At 40.6% G+C, this 24,832-nt stretch overlaps 1 protein-coding gene across 5 annotated transcripts; it reads left to right on the top strand.

The window, feature by feature from the left end:
- The first annotated feature begins 541 nt into the window (after positions 1 to 541).
- On the top strand, positions 542 to 24,292 carry MGST1 (microsomal glutathione S-transferase 1). 5 transcript variants are annotated; one of them, XM_052789934.1, is made up of 4 exons: positions 550 to 675; positions 18,816 to 18,963; positions 21,091 to 21,185; positions 23,676 to 24,292. In XM_052789934.1, coding segments are annotated over exons 1-4 (492 nt in total). In that variant the 5' UTR covers positions 550 to 673; the 3' UTR covers positions 23,923 to 24,292. The 5 variants fall into 5 exon arrangements, with proteins under 5 accessions (XP_052645897.1, XP_052645894.1, XP_052645895.1 ...); XM_052789935.1 differs by lacking the exon at positions 550 to 675 and adding an exon at positions 12,913 to 13,068; XM_052789938.1 differs by lacking the exon at positions 550 to 675 and adding an exon at positions 16,084 to 16,214.
- Positions 24,293 to 24,832: the final 540 nt, after the last annotated feature.

The following is a 24,832-nucleotide window of genomic DNA, read 5'->3' as shown; positions in this document are numbered from 1 at the left end:
CGTCAGCTATCAAGCTGTATTTTCTCCATCCTCCCAGGGCAGACATCACTACACAGAATGGCATGAACTCCAAAGCCCTTTGACATAGGCTGGCACTTGAAGGCAGGCTGGGGTTTAGATTACTGTTGATTTATCAGCTTCCTCAAGAGTTGGACTGATTAAACTAATGGCTTATATGGGATTGTGGGGGCAGACAAATGAAGCAAGTTAGTTCTTGTAGAAAACAGAAGCCACAGCTCAGGGCAACAGCCTATTAAGTAGAAACTTAATGGGAATAAACAGGCACTAAAAGAATCCCGTGTTTAGGAGAAAAAGTCACCTTGTGTATTATACTTCTACATATATTAATAAAACTAAATCCTGGGCAGAGAGACTGAAGCAATCTGGAAATGGTGCCAAATTTTCCCAGGCTGAGTTAGAAGGGGGAAAAAAAAAGAACACTGTCCCTTTAACACTGCACTTCACCGTGACCTGTTTACAGGCTTTTTGCAATCAATAGGAATCTTCCACTGTTTCTATTGCACTTTGGAGCCAGTGCGGTTCGGAGAGAAGGGTTCACTATAGCAGGTAAAGTGGGCAGTCACAAGCAGCAGATGGAAAGCCTTTCTTGGAAGTTGGTTGTGATAGTAGCAAGTATTAAGGAAGAAAAAAAAAATGAGAATATTAACTTGAAATGTAAGTATGATTCATCTGCTAATCACTGCATCTATCCCTGAAACTGTTGTCTCTTATTTAAATAAGGATAATAAGACTGTCCTTTATAAAACAGATAATCCTGAAAGTGTGTATCAGTAACTAAGATATAGGGAGCTTATTTTCTCACTGTCTCATAATACAGAATGAGCAGACAAATTCAATTCAATGCCATTAGAAAGAATAAAATCCAACTGTGAAAAAACAGTACCTTTTTACCCAGCATATAATTGGACTTTGAAATTAATTTATTTTGGAAGCCAGGAACTTGACAAGCTACAAAGACGGACTGAATATTTACACAGACAATGAAAATTATATATAGAATTACTAATTTTGAGCAACAAATGTTCGGAAAAGATGTTAAATTTTATACTTCAGATATTTAGCAACTGTAAACTGACCAGCCCAAACTGACAAAGACAATGAGTAGTACAATTTGGTTAGCTGCAAATAAATAGTTAACTGTAGTGGTGTGGAAATAAAGGAACTTCTGAAAGCAGAACAGAATCTGAATCTTAGGCAATAACTTGAACGAAATACTGCCAGTTAAAGAGATATTACATAAAGCACTACACATTGCACATATTACTAATTCTCAGTCTTCCCGTACTTTCAATAAGCTGATCTTAACCGGTACAACACCCCCAGGAACCAGATGAACCTTATATCTAGTACACCCTGGTAGTTTCAGAGCTTGGTTGCCTATTTACATTGATGGAGAGAATATATATAAGTATTATACAGTTATTTACACACATAAATCTTAAAAAGACAAAGGATTACATGAGATCCCACCCAGTAAAGTGGGTCAGAATTGAAGGCACGTTTGCAGATAGGCGGGAGGACACTGAACAGCTTCCACTACCAACTCCTTGCTACAGGTGCTGGGTCTTTACTTTCCAGGGCTGTCAGCTCCCTCAAGTCCACATGGAGACGTTTTAAAAAGCACAGATTCCTAATGTGGTGCAAAACCACTGAGTAGTGTTTACCTGATTTTTTTACATGAGGAGTTTTCATTAGCAGTAGCAGAGCTGAGTGTGCTCTTGCCATTAAGCAGGTATTATGCCTAGCTCTCACCTGTCACTGGGTTCAATGCCAAGAAACAGAACTGGGAGGCAAATACAAAATCAGTATTGTGTTTGCTCTAAAGGAAGCAAGGAGGCGAGGAAATTCTAAACCAAAGCCTCTGCATTGTGTCTTCGACCTAACTTCTTTTCAGTGTTGTTACGTGTATTGAACTAACTGGCAAACTACACAAAAATAACACTTCATGCTCACTGAATGCAAATTCTTGGAAATGAAACATGAGAGCTATTAAAAAAGAGGCAATGATTTGGGGGAAGAAGGAGCATATCTAATTTCTGGTGAAACTACCTTAAGTAGTTAGAACTGGCTTCATTTTTCATGTAGCCATTAACTTCTTTAATGAGAACGGGCTGGAACAAAGATGCAGCTATTCCAGAGCCTGGCCAAGCATTGTCATTGCAGTTAAGACTAAAGTCTGCTTTTAACTTTGCAGTGATGAAAGCAAGCTGTTGCATCAGTGGGAGTTCCTGGCAATACTCTCTTAAATTCCCAGAGATAAGCTTGCCTTGGGTAATCTCACAGAAAACAGTGCAACGTGGCTGGGTGCCGAGGTCAGTGACAAGCTTAGGACACAAAATAAGAATCACTTGGGCCCATTGTCCCCAGGAGCAAAAGTGACATAAAGCATCTTTCAAGAAGACAGCAGTATTCTACTCCCACTGGGAAACCAGCATCTCCCTGTTTCGCTGCTTACTTTTAGCTTTGGTCCCAGATGTGAAAAGGCTAGGCTGGTACTCACTCCTCCTTTGCACCTCCCCGGCATTTTCTAAGGACATAGCTTCATTTCACTATGTATGCTCTCTCAGAGAGAGAAGGATCATTCCTGGGTGCTAGTAATTGTCTGGGACAAGAAATGCCTGGGAAACAGCCATATATGTGGGGGGCCGTTTCAAGGAGAATTAAATATCAATGCATCTAGAAGGCCATTTACATTTACCCTTTGTTTTGGATGCTGGAGATAATCTTATTCTTGTAAAGATGTAGTTTATGCAGAATTCATAACAATGCCTGATACTCCAGTTACATCTCTGCTTTCTGAAAGCATCAGGGTGTGCTGTGGGATGAAAATATTGCCTTTTTTACTCCAGACTCACCTTAACCCCCCCCCACAGATTTTACACAGCCTTTTTGCATTTTGCTGTTATAGATGCCAAGCCATTAGTATGCCTACCCTCTTGTACTAACCTGAAATTATTAAATTAAATGTTTATGATTATGGCTGTATTCCATTGTTTCTTGAATGTGGACAGTTCAATACAATTTCTAACCTGCACATGCTTGCCCCCTGGGGGCTGTGAGTCATGTTTGTTTTAAAAGAGGCAGCACTCACAGACTGTCACTCACCTGGGTTATTAGAAACAGAGAACTTTAAGAATTACTCTGCCACCTCCTCGCCTCTAAATATAGCTAGCGTGCGTGGGTCTTAAGTGATTTAGCTAGTCTGAGAAAAGGTCTCATTCCAAATAATCAATTAAAAATCCATCATTTTAAGAACTATGTGGGCCTCAGGCCAAATGCATCTTAGATGTAATACCTTTGACTGTTTAATGCTGATATTAATTATTTGTATTACAGCTCCAGATCCTAACTCAGAATGAGATTTCTTTGCACTAGCAAGTAACAAGAGCTGTTCCAAAGAGCGAACTATTTAAGTAGGCATGATGGACAAAGAGCAGCAGCAGAAAATCATCATTATTCCCTGCTTCACGGATGGGAAACTGAAAGACAGATTCAATGACCTGCCAAGGGTCACAAAGGAAAAAGAGTAATTCATAAATCCCAGCACAAGGTCTTAAGCCATGAGATTTCCTCTCATTCTTTAATCAATAATAAAACACCACAGATGTCTAAGAATCTAATATCTACAAAATTGCTCCAAGGTCTTTAGGCGCGATACAATTAATTTCCATTAAGAGCAATATGATGTGAGGGCACTCTGTACTGACCAGAAAAGTAGGCCTTGCAGAATTTGCAGTTTTTTAATATTCTTTTAAGAGAGAATATAAAAATCAGGGATGGTCTAATTAAAATAAAAGTGAGGGGAAACAATTGCCAAACCTTTGACCCAAGCTAAGGCCAAAGTAACTGATTCAGGAAGTAAACCAATTTAAAAAAAAACAAAAAACCCAGGTCTAGAAAAAGCAAAGTCTGTAAGTGAAAATATTTATAATGGATTTTCCTTTTTTAAATGAGAGCATTGTTTCTCAGTGTTATGTGTTCTGTTGGCTTGACCTTTAAGGCTGTACTCGGCCACATTTTTTAACTCCCTCCTTCCCTATTAGTACAAAGGATTACCAAGAGAAATTCTCACAGATTCACCTGCCTGAAGGATTTGGATTTCAGGAAAAACATCAAATATCAAAGAACTTGCAACATGATCACAAGAATCAACAATGCTGAATTGCACGAGTCAAATTCTGCAGGTTTTAAGGAAGAAGTTAAGCGCTGTGGGAGAAATTCAACTCACCCAGTCCCCATAAGGCCAACACAGGGAGCTTCCATAAATACCTGAACCTTCTACCCAAATTGCTCTGTAGTTTCTTTCAGGTATTTCCATAAATGTAACAGGAATCATCACTAGGTTGTGCACTACATAATCAGGCTTCAGCATGTATAAAGTAGAGCCTTTGAATCTTCCCACCACCCTCTCTTATTGCTTGTTAAACTAGTAGTAAAAATAAAAAAAAAATTATTACTGCTCCAGCATAAGCCTGAATCTTGCAATGAGTTATGGTCATATCTAAATTTGTGTACAATATACACATTATTGACATTAATGCAATTGCACAGTTAAGCATATATATCCACTTTTAGGTGGTGTGACATGTCTGACTTTTATTTTACTCTTTTAAAGCATGTAGCTAAACCGGAACACGCAGCTACTGCTCCAGTTAAAATATCAAATAACAGTACTTATGTTATTTTTAATAAAGCATGCTACATTTAGAGCATTGATGCCTCAACAAAAGTGGAGAAATTAAACCATGTTTCATTACAACCTGTCCTAATCCTCCACCATTGCCGATATGTAAATCAAACTGATAAAAGACTCGAAGAAAACCCCAGGCTAGTACATTTTAACCACCACTCATTCTGCAGAAAGACATTACAATACTATTTTCCTTCCTTCCAGTGTTATACAATGAACTTTGATTCTCTAAGGAATTTACACAGAGAGCTGACCAGTATTCTTTGTTAAAACTATTGCACAGAAGTGCAGAAGTGAAAAATTAAGTTTGCTGCTTTATAAGAGATGTCGAGATTCCTGGCTGGCATGGACTTACTAGATGGAAACTTTGTCCCATCAGTGTTTATTCTGATAAGTTATCTCTAGCTGTTGTAGGGTAAAGTTCTTAGGAAATACATGCCATTGCTATCACTCTCTGCACTTGTGAGAGTTAAACTACAGATAGGCCCTACTCATTCAACATCCACTCTATGAATCTTCTTTATCACTGGGAAAATTCAGGTTTAAAGGAGGTGCCACTACTTGTGACTGGGCTTATTTTTCAAAAGCATAAAAATAATTGAAATCCTTGTGAGCCACTTAAGCTGAATGTGAGCCATATCCCACAAGTTAGAAAAAAAATCTGTTGGCTTTGGTAGGATTTGTATCAGGTCTATTGCAGTGGAAGAAACAAGTCAACTACTCTTATTTCTGCAAGAATGGTAGTCACAGGACTTGTCTTCAAGTGAGTATCAGCCCATTAAGCAATAGTTACATTTTATGTGTTTCTGAACATATGGTAAAATGTCATGAAACTTTCTAGGTGGCTTGTTTATTCAATAAAATTTAGTAAAGGAAGGAAACTTGCACTGATGCTCAGAGAATTAATGGAATGTCCACAGAGTTTAACAGGACCTTCTGTGGAAGGCCAGTAGCAGAAAGACCGCATTCAGGCAAATCAGGCCACTGTAATGTGCCCTTGACCTCCCTTATGTAGCATTAATATCAATTTATCTGCCTTGTCACAGGAAGAGTAGAGGGAATACTGAGTGGGAAGAAGGAGTGATAAGAGCCCCTGAACTGCCTTCAAAAGTAGAGTGGGCACAATTTCAGAGGGGCTTTTTAGAGGCTAAAAATGAAACAGTGCACCTGAAAATTCAGAATTAAATAACTGAAGTAACTTCATGAAAGATTTAAAGAAAACATAAACTAAGAGTAATGGTGAACATACACCTAATTTAAATATATGGGGTAGAATCTGCCCTTGGGTTATAAGGTTATGCAGGGCAGATAAAGGGGTTCATTTATGCTGCTGAACAGCCGTTAGCTTTGATTGCTGTAGACTGGGAAGGCAATGAAGTGACTGAGTGCGTCATGCAGTGCAGTGCTAACAGCTGAGGAAAATGAAAGAAGGATGGGAAAAAACTACACCCCCAAACTAGGGATAGTCAACTAACTCTGTTACAAGTTAATTATGTAACTGCTATGAAGTTAAGGGGCAAATCCTGCAGTCTTGCCTAGGAAGAAGTCAGTTTCAGTGCAAGAGAGGACAGAACTTGGCTTCCATCCTAGAGTAAGCACAGCATCTGAAGCTTCCTCTTCAAAGGGCTGCCCATCGATAAGGATGGATTAAGTGTTATAACAGATGCTTGTAATAAAAACCACCCTGTGAACACCTGGGCGTGGTACTCAGCAACAGGTTTCAACAGAGCTACTGAAGTGAGACAGTTGTTGGTTTCTAGGTCACTGAAGTTCAGATGACATGGAGCTAGAAGGACCGGGTATGATTCATAGACTTGAACTTCATTGAATTTAGACACAGTTTTCTGGAAAAAGATATTTAACATTTACTGAACACAAGGTCTACAGTAGTTGGTCTTTTCATTGACTTTGGCAGACTTCAGATCACAATCTGAAAGACCAAAAGCTACTGCACACAGAGACATTTATGAAGCCCACAAGGTAGAACTGGAGCATCAAATCTTCATCTCTGCTATCATAATGTCAGGATGGCTAGTGACCAAAAGTCATCATCTGACAACTAATTGTTCAGTTGGCTGTTGAAACAAGTTCAGGATCTTAGTTCATTTCCCAGCAAATGACAGTACGTGACTGTTGCAGCAAGATTTTTGTCATGCTTCACAGGAGGATCCAAGAACTGAGTTGTCATCATTGACTGGTTAGTCTCTCACCGCTCTTGTAGTTCATTTAGGTCATTGTTTAGGGGGTATAACAAGCTTTTCTATTCCTGTCCTTGGAATAAGGAGGGAAGGAGCAACATACTAAGTATTATCTGCCCTTTTAAGAAGATTGTCATTTGCCTGTCCAATCTCAGATTTAGTTATCTGATTAATCAGGTAACTCTCCACTCAGTACAAAGCATTACAAATTGAACTTGGCCAATATGGACCATATTATTATTACTGAATCAACTTCTATTTGTTTGTATCTCATGAACTACTGCATAACTGGCCTCAGTGTGACTGCATGTACAGTGCTCCATACTGTGCACAGCTGAGCAAGATCATTATTCTTCATGATCCCTTGCTGAGTCTGAGCAGTACAGCACAAAACATAAAAATATATACACACATAACATGCCTTAAAAGGGTTAAAGAACGCTTTGAAAAATTTCTGTTGGAGATCCACTTCCCAGATGATTTCTCTGAAGTCAAAAGGGCTATAAAGTTTCAGGAAGAAAATATGTAAAAGGCATGAATATGACTGCTACTGAATAACTTTTTGACAATTTTTGTCAGTAAGATCATCTGATGGGTCCCTCACTGTATAGAAATCCTCAGTTTGTGGCTTCTTGTAGTTTCTTTACTTCACTAGAGCTAAAAGTCTAGGTCATGATCTGCATACTCTGGTACACTTTTGCTAGTGCAATATGACATGGACTAGGAGGAGGATGTGTGTCAGGTACCTTTGCTTTGTTCTGTTCTTAGGATACGGTCAATCACATTTCTCCAACTCTCTTCAACATGTAATCCCACCAAAATCCCTTACTCGGCTTCACAAGAAAGCAATTTTTCCTGTACAAAGACAGTTCATGCTACCATTAGAGGCCAATATTGCCCCTTGCAAATATGTATCTGTGCGGAAATTAGGATGGAGTAAAGAGCATCAAGAGCTCAGTTCCCAATACTCTTGGTGTAGCTATCGGGCTGGGAAGCCAGTCTTCCATGGAAGGGGGCAAAATCCTGCTATCCTCAGAGGGAAGCTGATTATTTTTCTTTTCGGAACACTTTCTCATCCTCTTTTGCTGCAGAGCTCCTACAGTCATTTTATATGTACACATATATTGATGATTCACTATAGCTACTGTCAAGGACGTATTTTCCCCTGAGCTTCAATATACCCGAATATATAGTAAAATGCCTTAGCCAATAGGAGAGTTGCTCATTCCTGCCGAAAGAAGGCAGGGTTATTGCTTTGCAATCCTTCCCATGTAAGGAGGCACATACAATTTTTCATGGCTCAGAAAAGCAGCAGGAAGAAACACGGTTTTGCTCCATGAGGAAGTGACCTGCCCTAGATCTGTACCATCTCACAATGTGACGACCTCTCTCCTGCTCTGAATTCAACACTTGGTCAGAGTGCTGGAGATGGGAGGAGGAAAGGGGTGAATTCAAGGTCTTTCCCTGCTGCATGGCAGAAGGAGGCTCTGTTCCTCACCCCGGGCAAGGCCTGTGGATACCTTCTCTGCAGAAGGGCACAAGGCAGTATTTCAGAGCTCCTGTGTGCAGTGTGCACAGGTAAGAAAAACTTGCCCTAAATGTGAAAAGACAGATTACAGCAGGGATAAAACAACAACCCAACAAAAACTTGCATAGCTACCAGAACTATGTTATTGAGGATGCTATTTGTCATCTCCTGTATAATAGAGCATACATTTTGAAACAGGCTGGCAATTCCATTTCATTCACTTCTTCTCTTTCCTATTCCACAAGTGTCATTGAAAGTAAGCAGCAAAGTCACCCTCTTCATGAATTTCTCAAACAGAAATGCTCTCCTGAGGATTGTTATCCTGCTGCTGTGTGATGTAGTCTGGAAGCCTGCATGTACCAAATTAAAGAGAACTCTATGAATCAAAGCTGTGAGACTTGATACTGAGCTATATAATGAGCACAAGAGCATGGAAGGCCCAGTCCTGCTCCCACAGAAATGAGCAGCAAGAGTCTGATTCTGATTTTGCTTATCCAGCTATAAATCAAGAGCAACTTCACTGAAGCACACATCAGTAAAAAGTGAACAAGCAGTCTTTCAGCCACTAAATTCCCAACATATCATGCACTGTATTTAGCACAAAACATTGTCCCAGCTTGACTTTGCCTGCAGGGTCATCCTGGGAGAAAAATGCTGAGGCAATGTTCAAACTGTGTCTTAAGAGAATGCAGTGGAGGAGGGGGTTAGCAGAGCCTACTGAGCCCTCGCCAACTGCCCATCTGCATCAAAAAAGAAGCAGGGATCCTTCTCAGAGACCAAACTAAGCAAGAGTACTTCTCTCCCTCTGCTATACTGCCAGATCCTCCTGAGTCCAGAGCTGGAGGCAGGATTTGATGACCAGATAGCTATTAAGAGATTCCATAAAATTTTATGTGTTTATGAGCCCTCTTTATTCAAGCTAAATAGACAGTGCAGCTGAATATCCCTGTGTACAGTGAGACTTAAAACAACATAGAGCATCAAGCTAAGCCACAACGTGTTATATCAGCCAAAAGATTTTCACCAGGACTAGTCAGAATTGCAATGGCAGGGAAATTAATTAGTTGCAACAGAGTGTAACAGAGACACGCTGGTTATCATGGCTTGGGGCGGGGGTGAAAGAAATGGTATTTTTGTTAAGGCATAGTACTCATCAGAATGGCAAGGTTGAAGCTATGAGAAAGAAAATTGCCCATTTCTACCAGAGGAACATATGATTTTGTGATGTTCTTTGTAAATGGGATTGCACCGAAGAACATCATCACTACTGGAGAGAATAATTGCATCCCTACCTTATCACCTCTTTATCTTTTTAATGAGAATTGCCTGGCAAAGCACCATACACTGGGTCACAACTCTGCCCAGAGAGGATTTGTGTTTGGGTAGTGACTGAATATGAATTTGTAGCCTATTATTACTGGGCATTATATGGACCACAAAATGAAAAATGGTCCCTGTCCCAATTAACTTTTAAATCACTTACACAACTCCTTTTTTTACAAGCTAAAAGACAGAGTAAGATGCAGACGCTTGTCTTGCTGCTGTGGTTTGTTTGTTTTTATTTCCCATACCAGGGCTTTAGGGAGTGTATCTCTGCTAAGTATTTCTGCAGCTGTTCAAAAGCAATCTTACTGCACAATACAGTATCTGAATAATTGTCTCAGGTGACTATTAAAGTCTACTGCTGCACCATAAAACCATGAGGAGTAATCTTGCACCACAGCAGCAAAAACCCAACAGCCAACCCTGCAGAGTGTCGTTGCTGTTAGCAGGGAGCTACTGCAGCCCAGTGAAGATTCAGGAAGACAGAAAGAGCACAGGGAAGGCTCTGGACCTTAAATTGTTCCTTTTCTTGCCAACTAAGCAAAAGTTGCTGATTGTTAAATATTGAATTGTCTGTATTCATCCCTAGCCAACTGAAGTCAATGGACTTACATCGGGGAGGACTTTAACCCATTACATGTGAAATGTTTGTCTTCTCCTTTCCCTCTCTGTCTCTCCTTACAGCCTTTTATATACTGCAGTAAAGGAACCCCTTTAAAGCCTAATGTATGGTAATACAGTTTAATTGTGGTTGGTTGGCCTATTGGGGATAAAATGTGCTGGCTCTAAGTAATTTTGCTGACTCTAAACTTGGCTCTGTACAGAGAGCTGGGGGAGGGGAGGTTGCCAATAAAAATAGCTGTGCTACCTGGGAAGGCTCTGCATACTGCAAACGTACTGTTGGCGTAGGCCTTATAATTGCAGATAATTGATTTTTTAAAACAATGATGTTTGGCTCACACTGACTACACAGTTTACCTCTTAACCCTTACATAAGAACAAGTCACACGCAAATTTAACTCCCAGACAAGCACATTTTGGGCACGCACTCCTCACAGAGCAGAATGTACTCACTCTGCATTCATTACACAACTTCTTTCAAGCTGTGAGTTGGAGACAGCTGAATTGCTGAAAGCAGGAATCTCCAGCCTTCATTTCCTGCAGGATGACAACTGACACCCAAAAGCCAGGGCGCCTGTTTCGTCTCCCCACACCCTCTGATCCAGTACTTCTACAGAATCCCCCCCACAGTCCTACCACCAGATCAGTGATAAATGCCAGCTGACAGGCCAGGTGATTACTACTGATCAATATCGTGCTTACATGCAACACTTAAGTTCTGTCTTCCAGATGGTTACTCCCCAAAAATAACCACCTGCGCAGGAGTGCACCTCTCCTTGCCTGCCTTCAGCTTTCATAAGCATCTCCAAACTGCCAGGCAGAAGCTCCTCTACTAGCTAAACATGGCTCACATCCCACCAGTGATATATATATAATGTGTTATGAAACTCCAATTTTAGATGATTAATAATGAGCCACAGGACCATTAAGCCTATTGACATTCAACTGTGAGATGAATCCTGTTAAGACTAACAGTGACCAAAGGTTCAGACCATCATAGAGTGGTTTAGTACCCTCATGGAAAAATGAGCTTGCTTCAATCCATAGGGCCTAGCTCTTTCACTGCCTTACATAAATACCTACATCTACACGAGTATAAAAACCTCACAGTATGATTTGGGAGCACTTTAAAAGTTAATTTTATAACTTTACCTATTTGTCTATAGACATACCAGGTCTGTGTGTCTACAGGTATCTCCAATATCTGTAAAGCTTTTGCTTGTTTACTTCCAGGAATCTCTTGTCTGCAGAGACACCTTGGCAGGTTCTTGCTGGATACTTTTTTATCACCTCTGCCTTCTCAGTTGCTCACTCAAACTGATTGTAAGCCTTCTGTATACATTTGGAGTGGCACTGTAGCAAGAAATCTTCCAGTGTGGTCTCCAGCTTTATAATTTTCTTGTGCCTCTAGAGCAGAGCAGTAGTACAATAACAAGGGAAACCTACTGGACTCTTCTAGTAATGATTAAAATCTCAATGTCTTAAAAATCATTTTGCTCTCTATACTTTGTTCAATCTGTGAAGTGAAACTTGATAACCTTTCTGCTTTTACAATTAGTATCTTTCTCCTTCTGCTACGTCAGTGTTATTTTAAAGGATCAGATTTTGTTCTGCAAGCTGTATTTATTTATTAATGCTTAACAAATAACTCTTCTCACTGGATTAGTTTAAAAGTAACTTACTGTGGTGTCTGCAAAATCTGTTTTATTGGCACATCTGAGCATTATAATATCAAATTTCTCATGGCCTTAATGATATACAATATCTTGCTTTCCTAATAAAAGAGTTGTACAGATCAAATAGCATCACAAAAGCTTAGGTTAATGCCCTTTTCCCTTCAGTACAGCATGGGACTTTATATACCTCATCGCATATGCATTACTGTCAGCTGCAAAGGTGGTTCTGTGCTGCAGACTTATTTTCAGAAGCGAGACCATTGCTGCAGTGTTCATATGCAGTGAAAGAGGAATCAAGGCAAGAAATGGTCCACGATGTGCTTATATATAGACCTACTGAAAAGGTTTCCCTATGTCCCTTTCTGAGTTGTTCCTCAAGTGGGACATCAAGCTGTGTAGGGCAACAGTCTACAGATACTTTTCATGTGTTGGAGTATTTCTCATGATATGTTCACATTCTGATTTTTGATCCCTGCCTTGCATGTTCCTTGTAGCAGTACCTGATGGAAGACAGTAAGCAACTTTAGAGGATAATCTTACTCATTGTCTCTTTAAACGACAAGTAAATGAGCTTTGTGGGGTTTTCGAATAACACATTAACGATCTATAACTGAGCAGACAATCAGCAGATATGAGCATTCTTGTTCTTTGTGGAGATTGTATCCTTTCACCTTCTCTCACCGCTTGTTGGTCACCACTCACTGTGACTGATCACTTAAATCATATACTATAGTTTCTGTCTCATAAGTGAGCATCTGGAATTCTAAAAAAACCCGTAATTCCAATAGTGAGAACTGTTGTCCTCCAAACAGTGGCGTGAATAAAAGAGATGGATGGACACAGCTGTTCTGGAGTTAGAAGCTCAACCAAAAGGCAGCTTACGCCAGAGATGCCTTCACTGAGCTACACCCAGCAGGAAGCGTTCCTAACTGAAGAAAGATCCTTTCTCGCTGTTTTTGAAGCAGTTCCCCAGAGAAACCAGACAGCACTTTGAGATCTTCTGAAGCAGAAGTATGTGAATCACAGCAGAATTACACAGGTGTCAACATCTGATATAGCGAAAGTGCTTTCTAACTAGAGGGTGTAGGTTTTAATGGAGTAGCACAAAAACTGACTCTGGTCTGTTATACCAAACGGATTTTTTTAACACTTTCCTTTTGGCATTTAAACAGTATTTCAGATTTTAAGTTAAAAAATGGACTGAGTCTTAGTGTTCATGATTTTTTTACTCCGTAAATCATTGGTTTATTTAATGTAGGAGGCATAATTTGTCTATTTTACAGAAGAGCTATTTGAGGAAACAACTAATTTATATTAGCAAGGGGGTGGTGAACAAAAGTTTCAGGTGTGGCAAAAATGTATTGTTGGTACCTTCTTTACCACTCTTAATTATGGTGAATAAATGGAGCCAGAGAAGGAGACAGGCAAGAACAAGGCTGATCAATACATGCCTCTCCCTCGCCTTCCCCGCAGTCAAACCAGAATGATTGCACTTATCTGGCCTTCTTGGGGAGTATCTATTCCTTGCTGGAGGTTAAATGAAAAACTCTTGTATTCCTACTTTTATGCTGACCCTAAATTTGTGTCCTGATTCTCCTGTCTCTGGCTATATGGACAGTTCTTCAAGTCAATGGGAAAATTGTCATGAAAAAGGGTTGCTCACATGAATGAGGTTTGCAAGATCAAGCCCTTCATGATCAGTATAACCCTGGGCATCGGGCTGATACGGCATCCCTGATTTACAAGAGTAATCCTATTAGCATCAAAGGGACAATTCACATGAGTAAGGACTGTGAGAATGGGCCCCTCAGGAGCAACTATCACCACAGTTATGTATCTAACCTCACTTAGATCACAGCAGTTTTCAAATGTTCTACAGGCACTTTATGCTGCTACTGAACTTTGAGAAGAAAATAGACCTTGAGCACAAGTTCACTTCTGCTTTACTGACTATGGCCCCAGTTTTGCACTCTACTTAGACTCCTCTTCTCCCTACTCTTAAGTGGTTCAGGGTCTGCAAGAAATATTGGCTTCTCTTCTTGTTTCTTTTCTTTCTTTTCCTTTCCCTTTTTTCCTTTGTTTTTCCTTTTTCTTTATTTTTCTTTTATCCTTTCTCCTTTTCTTTTCTCTTTATCTTTTTTCTCTTATTTCATCTTTTTTTGTCTTTTCTCTTCCCTTTTCTTCCCTTTTATCCTTTTTTCTTTTTTCCTTTTCTCATTTCCCTTCCCCCTCTTCTTTTTCTTTCTTTTTCTCCTTTCCTTTTAATCTTTTTTCTATTTTTCCTTTTTCATTTTTTCTATTTTTCTTTTTGTTTTTCTTTCCTCTTTCCCCTCCCTTCTTGTCCTCCTCCCTTCCTTTTACCTTCTTTCTGTAGCTTCCTTAGAATTAGGGGAATTAAATGATGGTAGGAAAAAATTAACAAGGTGTTGGCCTCAAAATTCAGAGACTGGGAACACAGAAGCTTTCCCAATTTCAGAAGCATTTTTTAAGGTCACATAGATCAATCTAAATTTCCAGAACATGTAAAACAGGAATGTGAAATCCAAAGGAAAGTGTGATTTTTGTACAATTTCTAGCTGCATTTCTGCTTCTCTTTATATCCTACCTACAACTAATGAAAATGGCCTTTCTCCTGGCTTTCTGGTATTTCCATGTCTAGTTCTGAGAACTGCATATAAAACAATTACCAGCTTTTCTTCTCAAGTATAATAATGTGGGTTTAGTTTAACTCTGTTAACGTAACAGGTTTACCTTCTTTTTAAACTGGCTTTGGATAAGGATTAGAACGTCAAACATAAAAAACCAGAAAAGGTGGTAATAGAAAATAATTATAGTTTTATTTCAGTAGCACTAATTACACTATTTGATTGGGATATATTATGTGTTAGGTGTTGTACAAAAATTTGTGAAGATAGAATTCCTGCCTTGAAGTAAGTTACGAGCTGCAGAAATGCTTCCATTTTTTTAAAACAAATCCATTCCCTGGGATGGATCCATGCTCATGTGAGTTATTTTGTTGACTTCAGTGGAAATACTATTTGCTGTGTCCTTAGCAAGAATAAAGGTTGTTGAACCCAACTTCTACCATCGTTTAAAAAAAGTTCTGATACTACAGTCCTTGCTCAAACGAGTTTTGCTTTGTTTGATGATTAATAAGAAGTCACAAAGGTCTGCACGCACACACAGGTATTTAACATGACATGAAGCACAGAAGTAACATCAATGAATGCTGAATATCTGTACCTAAGACTAGTTTTTCCATAACGATGCAGCCTTAAAAATTGTACCCCTTTCTGACTTTGTACACATCTTTAGGATTATTTCTGAAACCTTTACTGGTCACCCAAGTACATTTATCTCCATGTTCTTCAGCCTTGTTTATCATGAGCTGCTTAGTCACAAGCATTGCTCTGGTGATGAAGAGGAGTGCTGTGGGAACAGTGTAATTTTCTCTGAAGAAGCAGTGGGAAGCTTGGACACCAGGTTTCCACCTTTCACCACATCCTAGTCTGCTGGTAGAAGCCTGTGGCCAGCCCTGAAGTTCCTTTATGCAAGCCATTTCTAGATTTTTTTCCCTTTGGTAAAAGTTCAGATCCACCAAAACAATGTAGGGGCCCAACGTACTGAGACTTCAGGTGCTTTACATAGTTTTTAAGGTAAGCTTTGAGCCCACTTGGGAGTTTGTGCAATCGCTGGACACGGCGTGTCTCTAAGGAAGCCCGGCTGGGTCACAGTCTTTGGTTTCCCTCCGTCGCAGAGTCCAGGGCTGTTCAGACAGGAGGGCTTTTTCTTGCTTGTTCGTTCTCCCTGGTTCTCCCTCTTTTCCTCGCAGGTAACGTTTGCTGGGCTCTGGGCCTGAACCCTGCCCTTCCTGGGTGAGCGGCCGCGGACGAATCGGCGCTGTGCCCGCCGCCACACCGGCCCCGGAGGCCGCAGCGGCCCGCGGGGGTCAGCGGCTCCGCGGGGGGCGGCGGGGGCCGCCAGCCTCCGCGGCGAGCCGGGCCGGGCCGGGCCGGGCCGGGACCCGCCTCCGCGCCCGAGGGGGGCGAGGCGAGGCGAGGCGGGGCCGGGCCCCGAGGCGGGCGGAGGCGCAGTGGCCGGCCGGGAGCAGCGGGGCTAGCGGCGGTGTGGGCGCTCTCCGAGGGGACGCGGGCGAGGTGGGTGGGCGCTGCGCGATGGCGGCTCCCGCTGCCGGGCGGGAGCGGAAGGTCCCCCTGCCGCCCTCCCCCCCGCCCCCGCGGCCTTCCGGGCGCGAAACCCTCGGCGGGTGCGGGGAAGCGGGGCCGGGGCCGGGGCCGCGCCGCAAAACGCGGCGGGGCTTTTCCTCAGCGGGCGCCGGAGCCTGTCGCCCCGCGCAGGCGGCGGCCGGGGGCGGCGCGGGGGGTGGCTTGATGCCCGCGGCGGCCGGCGGGCTCCCCGCGGGGCCGGGCCCTGCCCCTGCCCCTGCCCCTGCTTGTCGTGCGGGGGGGTGAAATGAAGGGAAACCAGCCTGCGCGCGGGCCGGGCTGCCTTGTTAAGGGCAGGGGCCTGGGCGAGGGAGCGGCGCCGGCGGCCGCGCTCCGCCGCGGGACCTGCCGGTGTGGAAGCTGAGCGTGTGGCAGGGCGCAGGGCCTCGCCCGGCGGTTAACAGCAGTTGAGGTGTGCCGCGAGCGCACCTGGAAAAGCGGCGTTGCGACAAGCGAACAACAAAAGGCCGTCCCAGTGCTCGTGTCGCTGGTCACAGCTGCGCAGTGCGCCAGCACTGGGACACGGTCACGCGTGAGGGGAACGGTAGCATAGTTGCCCTCCCGCCGAGGGCACAGCAGCTGACATACCTTTGCCCGCCGGCTTTTAAGACCCGTTGCGTGGGATCTAGACCTGTGCGCTTAACCAGGCCCGGGCTGTGCATTCGCACCACGGAGAGGTATTGTACTACCTTTGCAGATCAGGCTGTTTGTAGTGTTACTAAGCGTATCCCTTTAAGCCCTGTGCTGTTTTAGGATGCGGGGTTTATTTTTGCATTTCTGCTGGTGTTAAAACTATGAATTCTTCAGTATACTTCCTTTTTGTTGTGAAGGCAAGGCCTGGGCTTTGTGAGAGTTTGGAGAGGCCAACTCTACAAGTAGGGAAATGGGTAAATGTGGTGTAGTTCCAGTGGGAAGAACACATAGAGATGCTGGTGAACAGTTTCTCATGACTCTGCATAGTGCTTGGATGTGTTTTCAGCATAGCTTTAAAATCCAGCAGGGAGAAATGCCCTGACGCCATCGATTTACTTGACTTTTGTTGTGTGAAACTACGCATGCTTTCTGCTGTGATACAAAGTTCAAAATTGCAGTTTCTGTTCGTTGCTGAGAAAAATCCTTGCCAAATTGCCGATTATCTTGGGCACTGCTGTACTGTAATGTTAGAGGAGGAAGAGTTATACTGAATTTCACATAGTCCCTAGACCCAGTGCTTGGCCCAGTGACCCAAGCACTGTTTTAGAAAGGATGAAAGAGGGAGCAAAATCCCATCACCACAGCCAGACAGGTCCAGGCAAGGCTAGATTTGTTTCAGTGAGCAGACAGCTGCTTACCTCCATCCTGCCCATCTCCCCACCAAGCATGTGCCTTCAGAGTGAGTCTTCTACTGCTCTCGGCTCATCTGATTTCCATTGTTTGGCTATAGCTGGCAGTGACTCCATGCTGAAAGCAAGATGAGAGATTGCTAGAGCTGTAATCAAGTTAATATTGTTATTAGCTTTTTTAGTACTATTGTTAAAATTATATCATTGGAAATAATGAAGTTAACTGTAACAAAAAGTAAATTTATTTTGGTCTCGAGTGAAGCTAAGACATACTAGTTTTATGGATTCCTACTCTTAAGTGCATGATAGAAGCACTTGCTGAAGCAAAAGCCATGCTCCATGCGGAGCACAAACTGAATGTGCAAGGGGACATGCTTTTTGTTTTACGTGCATTCAGTCCTCATCACATTCTTAACTTTATGGTGTTGATAAAAGGCACCGCCTCCGTAGGATTGTGGGTTTGGTATGGTCTCATTGGAAAGAGACTTCATTAGCTTAAACGTCCCATGATAAAAACATAAATAGTTCTCTGCTTTTTGTCATTACAACTTAATCTTTGACCGTGAATCGTGCTAAAAGCCATTTTTAAGAACGAGATCTCAAAGGAGAAAAATGCATGTTTAACTCAGTTTGATCACAGGTTATTGCTGGGTGGGATGATACTGGTTAGTTTGAAAGCTGAAGTGCAATTATAATTGTGTCATTTTACAAAAAAAAAAAAAAGGCAGGCAATACTAATTTTACTCTTTAAACACTACAGTATGAATAGTATGTCATCACACTCTTTCTATCCTGGTAACTGCTTAGGGAAATTCACTAGTTCAAATGAATTGGTCTAAAATTGCTCTAACTCCACATGTTATTTCAAAAGTGTACTGATTTCTGTGACTAAATTTTGTTTCTGCCATTACATTAAATATTTTGGTGGTTTATATTTTGACAGTTTAATAAGCAGATATAATGGAAGTGAAATATTAAATGATAATATAGTTTCTCATCTTAAAGTATTGTATTTCTCATCTTAAAGTATTATATTATGTGATTGTGACAATAAACTGAGGAAGAATAAGTTTGCTTGAAAATAAACATTTCACAGTGGCAAAATTGTGCTGTCATTGCAGTGATGCTCAAAAAAAAGGCTATTCTGACAATCTTGTTGTCAGAACTTTGGATTGCTATGATGTTAGCCTAACTTTAATGTTTTTTAAAGGTCGTCAGTGAGAAGTGCAGAAATGGCTAAATTGACCCAGTTAATTGACAATGAAGTCTTCCGGGCTTATGCTACCTATACAGTTATTGTTCTTCTAAAAATGATGCTAATGAGTCTCATAACAGCATACTTCAGAATCACAAGAAAGGTAAGAAGTTGGGAATACTGTCTGGTAGAATAGATTGAAATTTTTATTGAAATATAGAGATATCACAGTTGTTTGTTTTCTTTTCAGCTTTCAAATACTGGTGCTGTTTTTTTTTCTTCCTCCTCCCTCCTTTAATGATATTCTGAGTTGGGTGTGCTGGTCCTCTGTTGGTCTCAAATGGATGATGTCTTCAACCTAATTATGAGATAATTATGAGACTGTATCTTAGAGTTGCGTTTGACTTAGTCTACCCTTCTAAATAACTTCTGTTATTTTTAAATAAGAGTTTTTCATAACTGTAATTTCCACTGTCTTCTGCAGAAAGCTAGTGTCCAGGGTACCCAATTTATAAAGCAAATAAAGCGTGATACGGTGCCATGTACATGAATAACCAACTAGTAGGGTCAAAGCGGAGGTATGAGGTGGATTTTTATGCATCTATAACCCTTTCATCCAGTAATTCTAAAGCTCTTTACATTCCCTAATTGTTTTAGCCTTCCCATTGCACGTAGGTCATTATCTAAAAAAAACCTGATTTTTTTTTTTTTTTTTTTTCTAGAATGAGAAGCAAACTGAAAATTTATGTGGGTTGATGTGTAGGCTAGATAAGTATATGAAAGACCCACTGAAGTTTACTAAGTAATGCAAAAGCTGCATCTAGCTTAGGAGAGAGTGCTCATGGGAAGCATTGTGTTGTGTTTACCCTGTTCTTGGTCTTCTCTAGGTATCTGCTCGTGGCCACTGTTGGAAACACTTGGTCCTGGGCTGAAAGAGCCCTGAGTTTGCCCCATGTGGCTATTCTTGTGAGATCTGCTTCTGCAAGACAGTGTGTACTTCAAGGATTTTGTTGCACTCGTTTTATTGAAATGCTGCTTTTTGTTCCTGCTGGGTGCAAGACAACCCAGCTGAACTGTTCTGTTGTTCCTGGGGTCGTAATAGCACAGCGTTTGAGCTGCTGCTGGTTTCTAATAGCTCTCTAGGTCTTTGCCACAGCCGAAGATGGAGTATAGTAGAGCATACAGCCTGTCCTGTGCATTCAAAATAGGACGCGGTTGTCTGTGTCGTAACTTTACTTCCTTTTGCACTTGCGGAAGCACGTGAGCTGTAGTGGTCCTATATGTAGATCCAGTGGAGTCCTGTATTAGTACTCATACTGTGTTATGATCCATATGTATGCAGGTGACAATAGGGCCTTCATTAATTTGGAGTACTTGGTTTTCTTATGTCAGACAGTAATATTACAAACAGACAAATTAATAAAGTAATTTTTATTTCCTATTTAATATTAAAAAAAATCTTTTAATGCCAAGAAAAAATGGAGGAAAGCAGTTAGTGGAGCAAGAGAAGGTAAAACGTTGCTAATGCTCATAACATGTCTCCAGAATTTTGAGGCCAAGGATATTTCACAGAAAGGGATCAAGGCTGCCTCAGAAAGCAGTCATGTAGCTCTCCTAAAATCAAAAGGTTTTCTTGACTTATGCCTGCATAGCCTGAACGGTCCACAGAATGCAGGTGTTGCTATGTGTGTCAGCAAGGAGGTATCTACTGCAGTCTGCACTCACTGAATTAAATGTTGTTTTCAAGTAGTGTCTTACAGTATTTGAAGTTAGTAACAGGTCATATAAGTGGAAAAGTTTGTACCTAAGAGGAGAGGGAGAAACTTATTTGGTCATAAATGAGGATGGGAGTAAATCTCTTGGATACTATTGCTGTGTAGACTTCTGAAGAAGGAATGGATCCAAAAGGGCTTTCAGATAATTTGTCAAGAATTGTGAAAAAGAGACTTAGGCAGTACAGACAGTAGTTCTACCTTCCAGGTCTCTGTTCCTTCAGCCCACTGGCATTACTTCAGGCTGAGTATCGGTCATCTGCCATGCTTGTCCATCTTACAAGAAGGCTTTATCTACATGCATAAATTACATTAATTTGTCAGCATGCAAGCTGCATACAGGCTAGGCTCGAAAACAGTAGCGCAGTGAACAATATATTATTCCTTGTGCATTTAACTTCAGGAAAGTTATGTGAGGTTATAGAGGCATTAAAAAGAGTGACCTTTATAGCAAGCTGCCTTGACTAGAAGAAACATTATGACTTCTAATGTCTCTTGTGTGTTTATGTTTGAAATAGGCATTTGTCAACCCAGAAGATACAGCAGTATTTGGAAAAGGTGAGAGTGCTAAAAAAAATCTGCGGACTGATCCAGATGTCGAACGTGTACGCAGGTAATGCATAGGAGTCTTTAAAAATTATTTTAAATAGCAGAATAATACTAAATCAAGGAATTAATTTCACCACATTCTCTTTGGCAAGCCTGTGTGTGTTTTGTGCTGCTTTATGTAGTAATCTAATACATTAATTTGTTTAAATGAACAAACCATTCCACATTCCAATGGTCAGCATGCATACTAAAACTAATAAGTCATTGTCTGGTTGTAATAGCTAACTCTTGGATAGTATCCTGTATGCATGGGGAAAGTGGTGAGAAGATTGTAAAATATGACTGTAAGTTGATCTAGTATGAAGCAGCGTCCATTAATTGTAAATCAGCTTTCTATATAATTTAAACACTAGTTGCAATAGTTGCATCTTTTCCTAAAGTGTAAAGGTACTAACAGGGAGAATAGGAGTAAAACTATGTTAAAGTCATGGAACTCTAGAGCTGTAATGACAGTTACTCTGGCAAATTGGACAGAGTGGGAGTCAAAGCCTGTGCTCTTTTTGCTGGATTGAATCAAGGTTACTCACTAATGTGTCAATTGTACAGGGAAGTTGACCAGCCTTCTGGAATAATCCTATTAATAGTATGGCAGTGTGCAACCTGCATTGTATGTATTTTGTTTTGCAAGACTTGTGACAGAATGTAAGCTGTATTTCAGTGGGCTAAATGTTGCAGCTTATTTAATTTTATTTAGCTGATGGCAAAATTTTCTGTTATCAAAATCATAACTTTCAAGATGCTGTCTGATACACCTGTGCTAACAAGGAAGGCTTTAATGGAATGCTTTCTATATCATTATTTCTTAATGAAACTAACAGTTTATTTGCTATATATATTTTTATACCAAAAACTTGAATGTGAATGAACTGTTCTCATTTAAACCACCATTAGGGAAGATCTTGAAAATAAGTATCAGCTCTGATTTCAGAATAGTGCGTCCTTGCAAATGTAGATGACTGTGGTTCCATGAAGGCTAATGTACTTATGCATGTCTCTTCTGGATTAAAATCTCAGAAGAGTCTATTCTCAATGGGCTGTAAAGATGCTCTGAACTTTCGTTTTCACCCCCTGAGTGGTTCAGGGAGTTGTTAGTTGTTTAACTTGCTGGTTGTTATATAAAAATGGGCACTTTTTGGTGAGAAGTAATTCCTTTCTATTTGTAAATTCGAAGAGGACAGCTAAGTTGATACTAACTTTAGGACCAGATGCCCTTTTAACTCAAATTGTTACGTTGGAGAAATGACAACCACCTCACAGAGTCATTTACACAGATTAGATTTTTAAAACACTGTATTATCAAATTCTGTGTTGATGTTTTGCAGAGTTGTTCAGACTTCCCCAGACCTAGTAAGTCAGGTTGGTTCTAGTTAGTCCATTGGTGTTGCAGCATCATCCATTTTCTCCTCCCAACAATGGTTCTTAATGGAAGTTTAGTATATTTTCTTTTGCAAGCATCATGGCAACAGATAATGCCACACAGATTTAGCATGGCTTCTCTTCTATGTAAGTGACTGGAATTTGTTCTGTTTATGGGTATAGAAAAGACATTACTTTCTTCAGTGTACTTTTTTGGGGCGGGGGGGGGGAAGCTGGAGGATATGTTTCCCTGTAATGATAAATGAGTTCAGAAAGCAGCTGCAAAACAGCACCATGTTCTGATTCTAGTTGGCTGTGAAATTTGACTTAATTAGTAAGGCTTAGAGGTTGTTTCAATCAGTAAATCTGGCTGGAAGTATAATTTATCTAAAGAGCTAAAGGGAGCAGGGAGGGTTTAGGAAGAGGTGTGAAAGAATACTTCAAGATCTAGAGTTCAGTCTCAACACATTTTTAGTAAATTATATTATGGTTTCAAAATTGCAAACATTTTTCGACTATTTTAGTGCTTAGTAGTGAAGAAAATGAACCAAAAGCGTAACTGTCACACCTGTTAGATGCTCAAAAATAACATTCTTCAAGATGATTGAGCTTCATGAACATTTGATAGAATGTTTCATATATAGGATATTTCATATTTTCTTTATGGAGACTACAGACTGAGTTTATGGGATTGGAATAGACCATCTGGGCCATGAAGTCTAGTAGTTGCAGTCACAGTCATCCATTTAATTGATGTTCAGTTGAGAGAGGCTACAAGAAAATTCTAGCTATCTTTCTTCTTCTCTGCCTTTTCTTGCATTCTTGCACACCCAGGTGCACTCATATATCTCATGTAAGTCCCTAATATTACCAAGATCCTAGGGAAAAACTAAGACCTTTCATACAGAAGATCAGAAGCTTAAAAATGTGGGGTGCAGCAAGAGAGACCAGAGCAATGTCAGGTGAACACGTCAAAATCATTTCAGTAGCTGAATCAAATCCCCACAGCAGAGAAAGCCAACAGTTGTGTTAGGGCCTTAACAGTAGCATGGTCTGAAGATGCTGAAAAATTATGAGGCTTGAAGTGGTTTATTCAACAAAATGTAACACTGTAAAACAACTTTGCTTCTTTCCCCAGAGGCCACCTGAATGACCTTGAAAATATTGTCCCGTTTCTTGGCATTGGACTACTATATGCTCTTAGTGGCCCTGAACTGTCCACAGCCTTGCTGCATTTCAGGATCTTCGCTGGGGCTAGGATTGTTCACACTTTTGCATATTTGATCCCTCTTCCCCAGCCCAGCAGAGGTTTGTCTTGGGCAGTTGGCTATGCAGTGACCATCTTGATGGCATACAAAGTGCTGAAGACAGCGTTGTACCTGTAGCAGAGTCGTAGCTTTTGTATACCATTCGACATTCCATGCAAAGTTTCCAGCAGTGTATGTTGATGTCTTGAATAAGCCAGCATGAGTTTTCTGTGGTGACTGGAATTTATTTTTTAACAGAGGCTTTTCATTCCTGTTCAGAAATATTTCTTTTTGGAGGAAAAAAAAGTCTTTTCTTCCTGTATTCCCTATTCATGGGCTGCATTGCCAAAATATTAGATTGAATGTTCACTTTGCGATTTGTCAAGTGCTTATGATTCTAAACATGCAATGATGCTGTATTGATAGCATGTGTGGTAGTTTTCTACAGATGCACTATTTTTGGCTGTAGCTCTGAAGTCTAAATCAATAAAGACAAGAGGAAAATAAACTGTGTTTGTATTTTTGTTTTCATTTTGACTCTTCTCACTGCAGCCAGCAAATAGCATGTCACTATGTATCAGGAAGAGATTCCAATCATACAGTTCTTTGAAGAATGCTTACCTTAAGAATAAGATATAACTAGTAATGCTAGGCTCGTTTTAAAAAATCTTTGATGAAATTGGTGTTTGTATAATCCACTTTGGGATTAAAAACCCCAAACTGTTGCAGCTCCATTTCTCTCAGTTGAATAGATTAAAAGGAAAAAAAGTATTTGGGCTAAACTCTGTTTAGTGACACTGGTGAGAATTTGAAATAATTATTTTTGTTGAAGTTACTCCAAACATAGGTTTCGTGACTGAATAAAGTGTATATCCTTTGTAGAAGATTTTTTTTTTCATTTTATAATAAATTCAGCATAAAATGAGTGACACTTGCAAATATATATATCAAGTAATTCCAATGTGAATATATAATTAGTTTGCATGTTATACTGTCATAAATATGTTGCTGATAGAAAATTTTGCTCTTTGCTTATATCTTTTTGTGA

Source organism: Harpia harpyja, chromosome 6 (genome assembly GCF_026419915.1).
Source record: "Harpia harpyja isolate bHarHar1 chromosome 6, bHarHar1 primary haplotype, whole genome shotgun sequence".
In the NCBI taxonomy this organism is placed as follows: domain Eukaryota; kingdom Metazoa; phylum Chordata; class Aves; order Accipitriformes; family Accipitridae; genus Harpia; species Harpia harpyja.
This window is presented reverse-complemented; position numbering and strand designations above follow the sequence as displayed.

Excerpts from the sequence above, each read along its gene's own strand:
- MGST1 (XM_052789934.1), top strand. Across the intron at positions 18,964-21,090 it reads ACTTCAGAATCACAAGAAAG|GCATTTGTCAACCCAGAAGA; the intron begins GTAAGAAGTTGG and ends TGTTTGAAATAG. Across the intron at positions 21,186-23,675 it reads GATGTCGAACGTGTACGCAG|AGGCCACCTGAATGACCTTG; the intron begins GTAATGCATAGG and ends TTCTTTCCCCAG.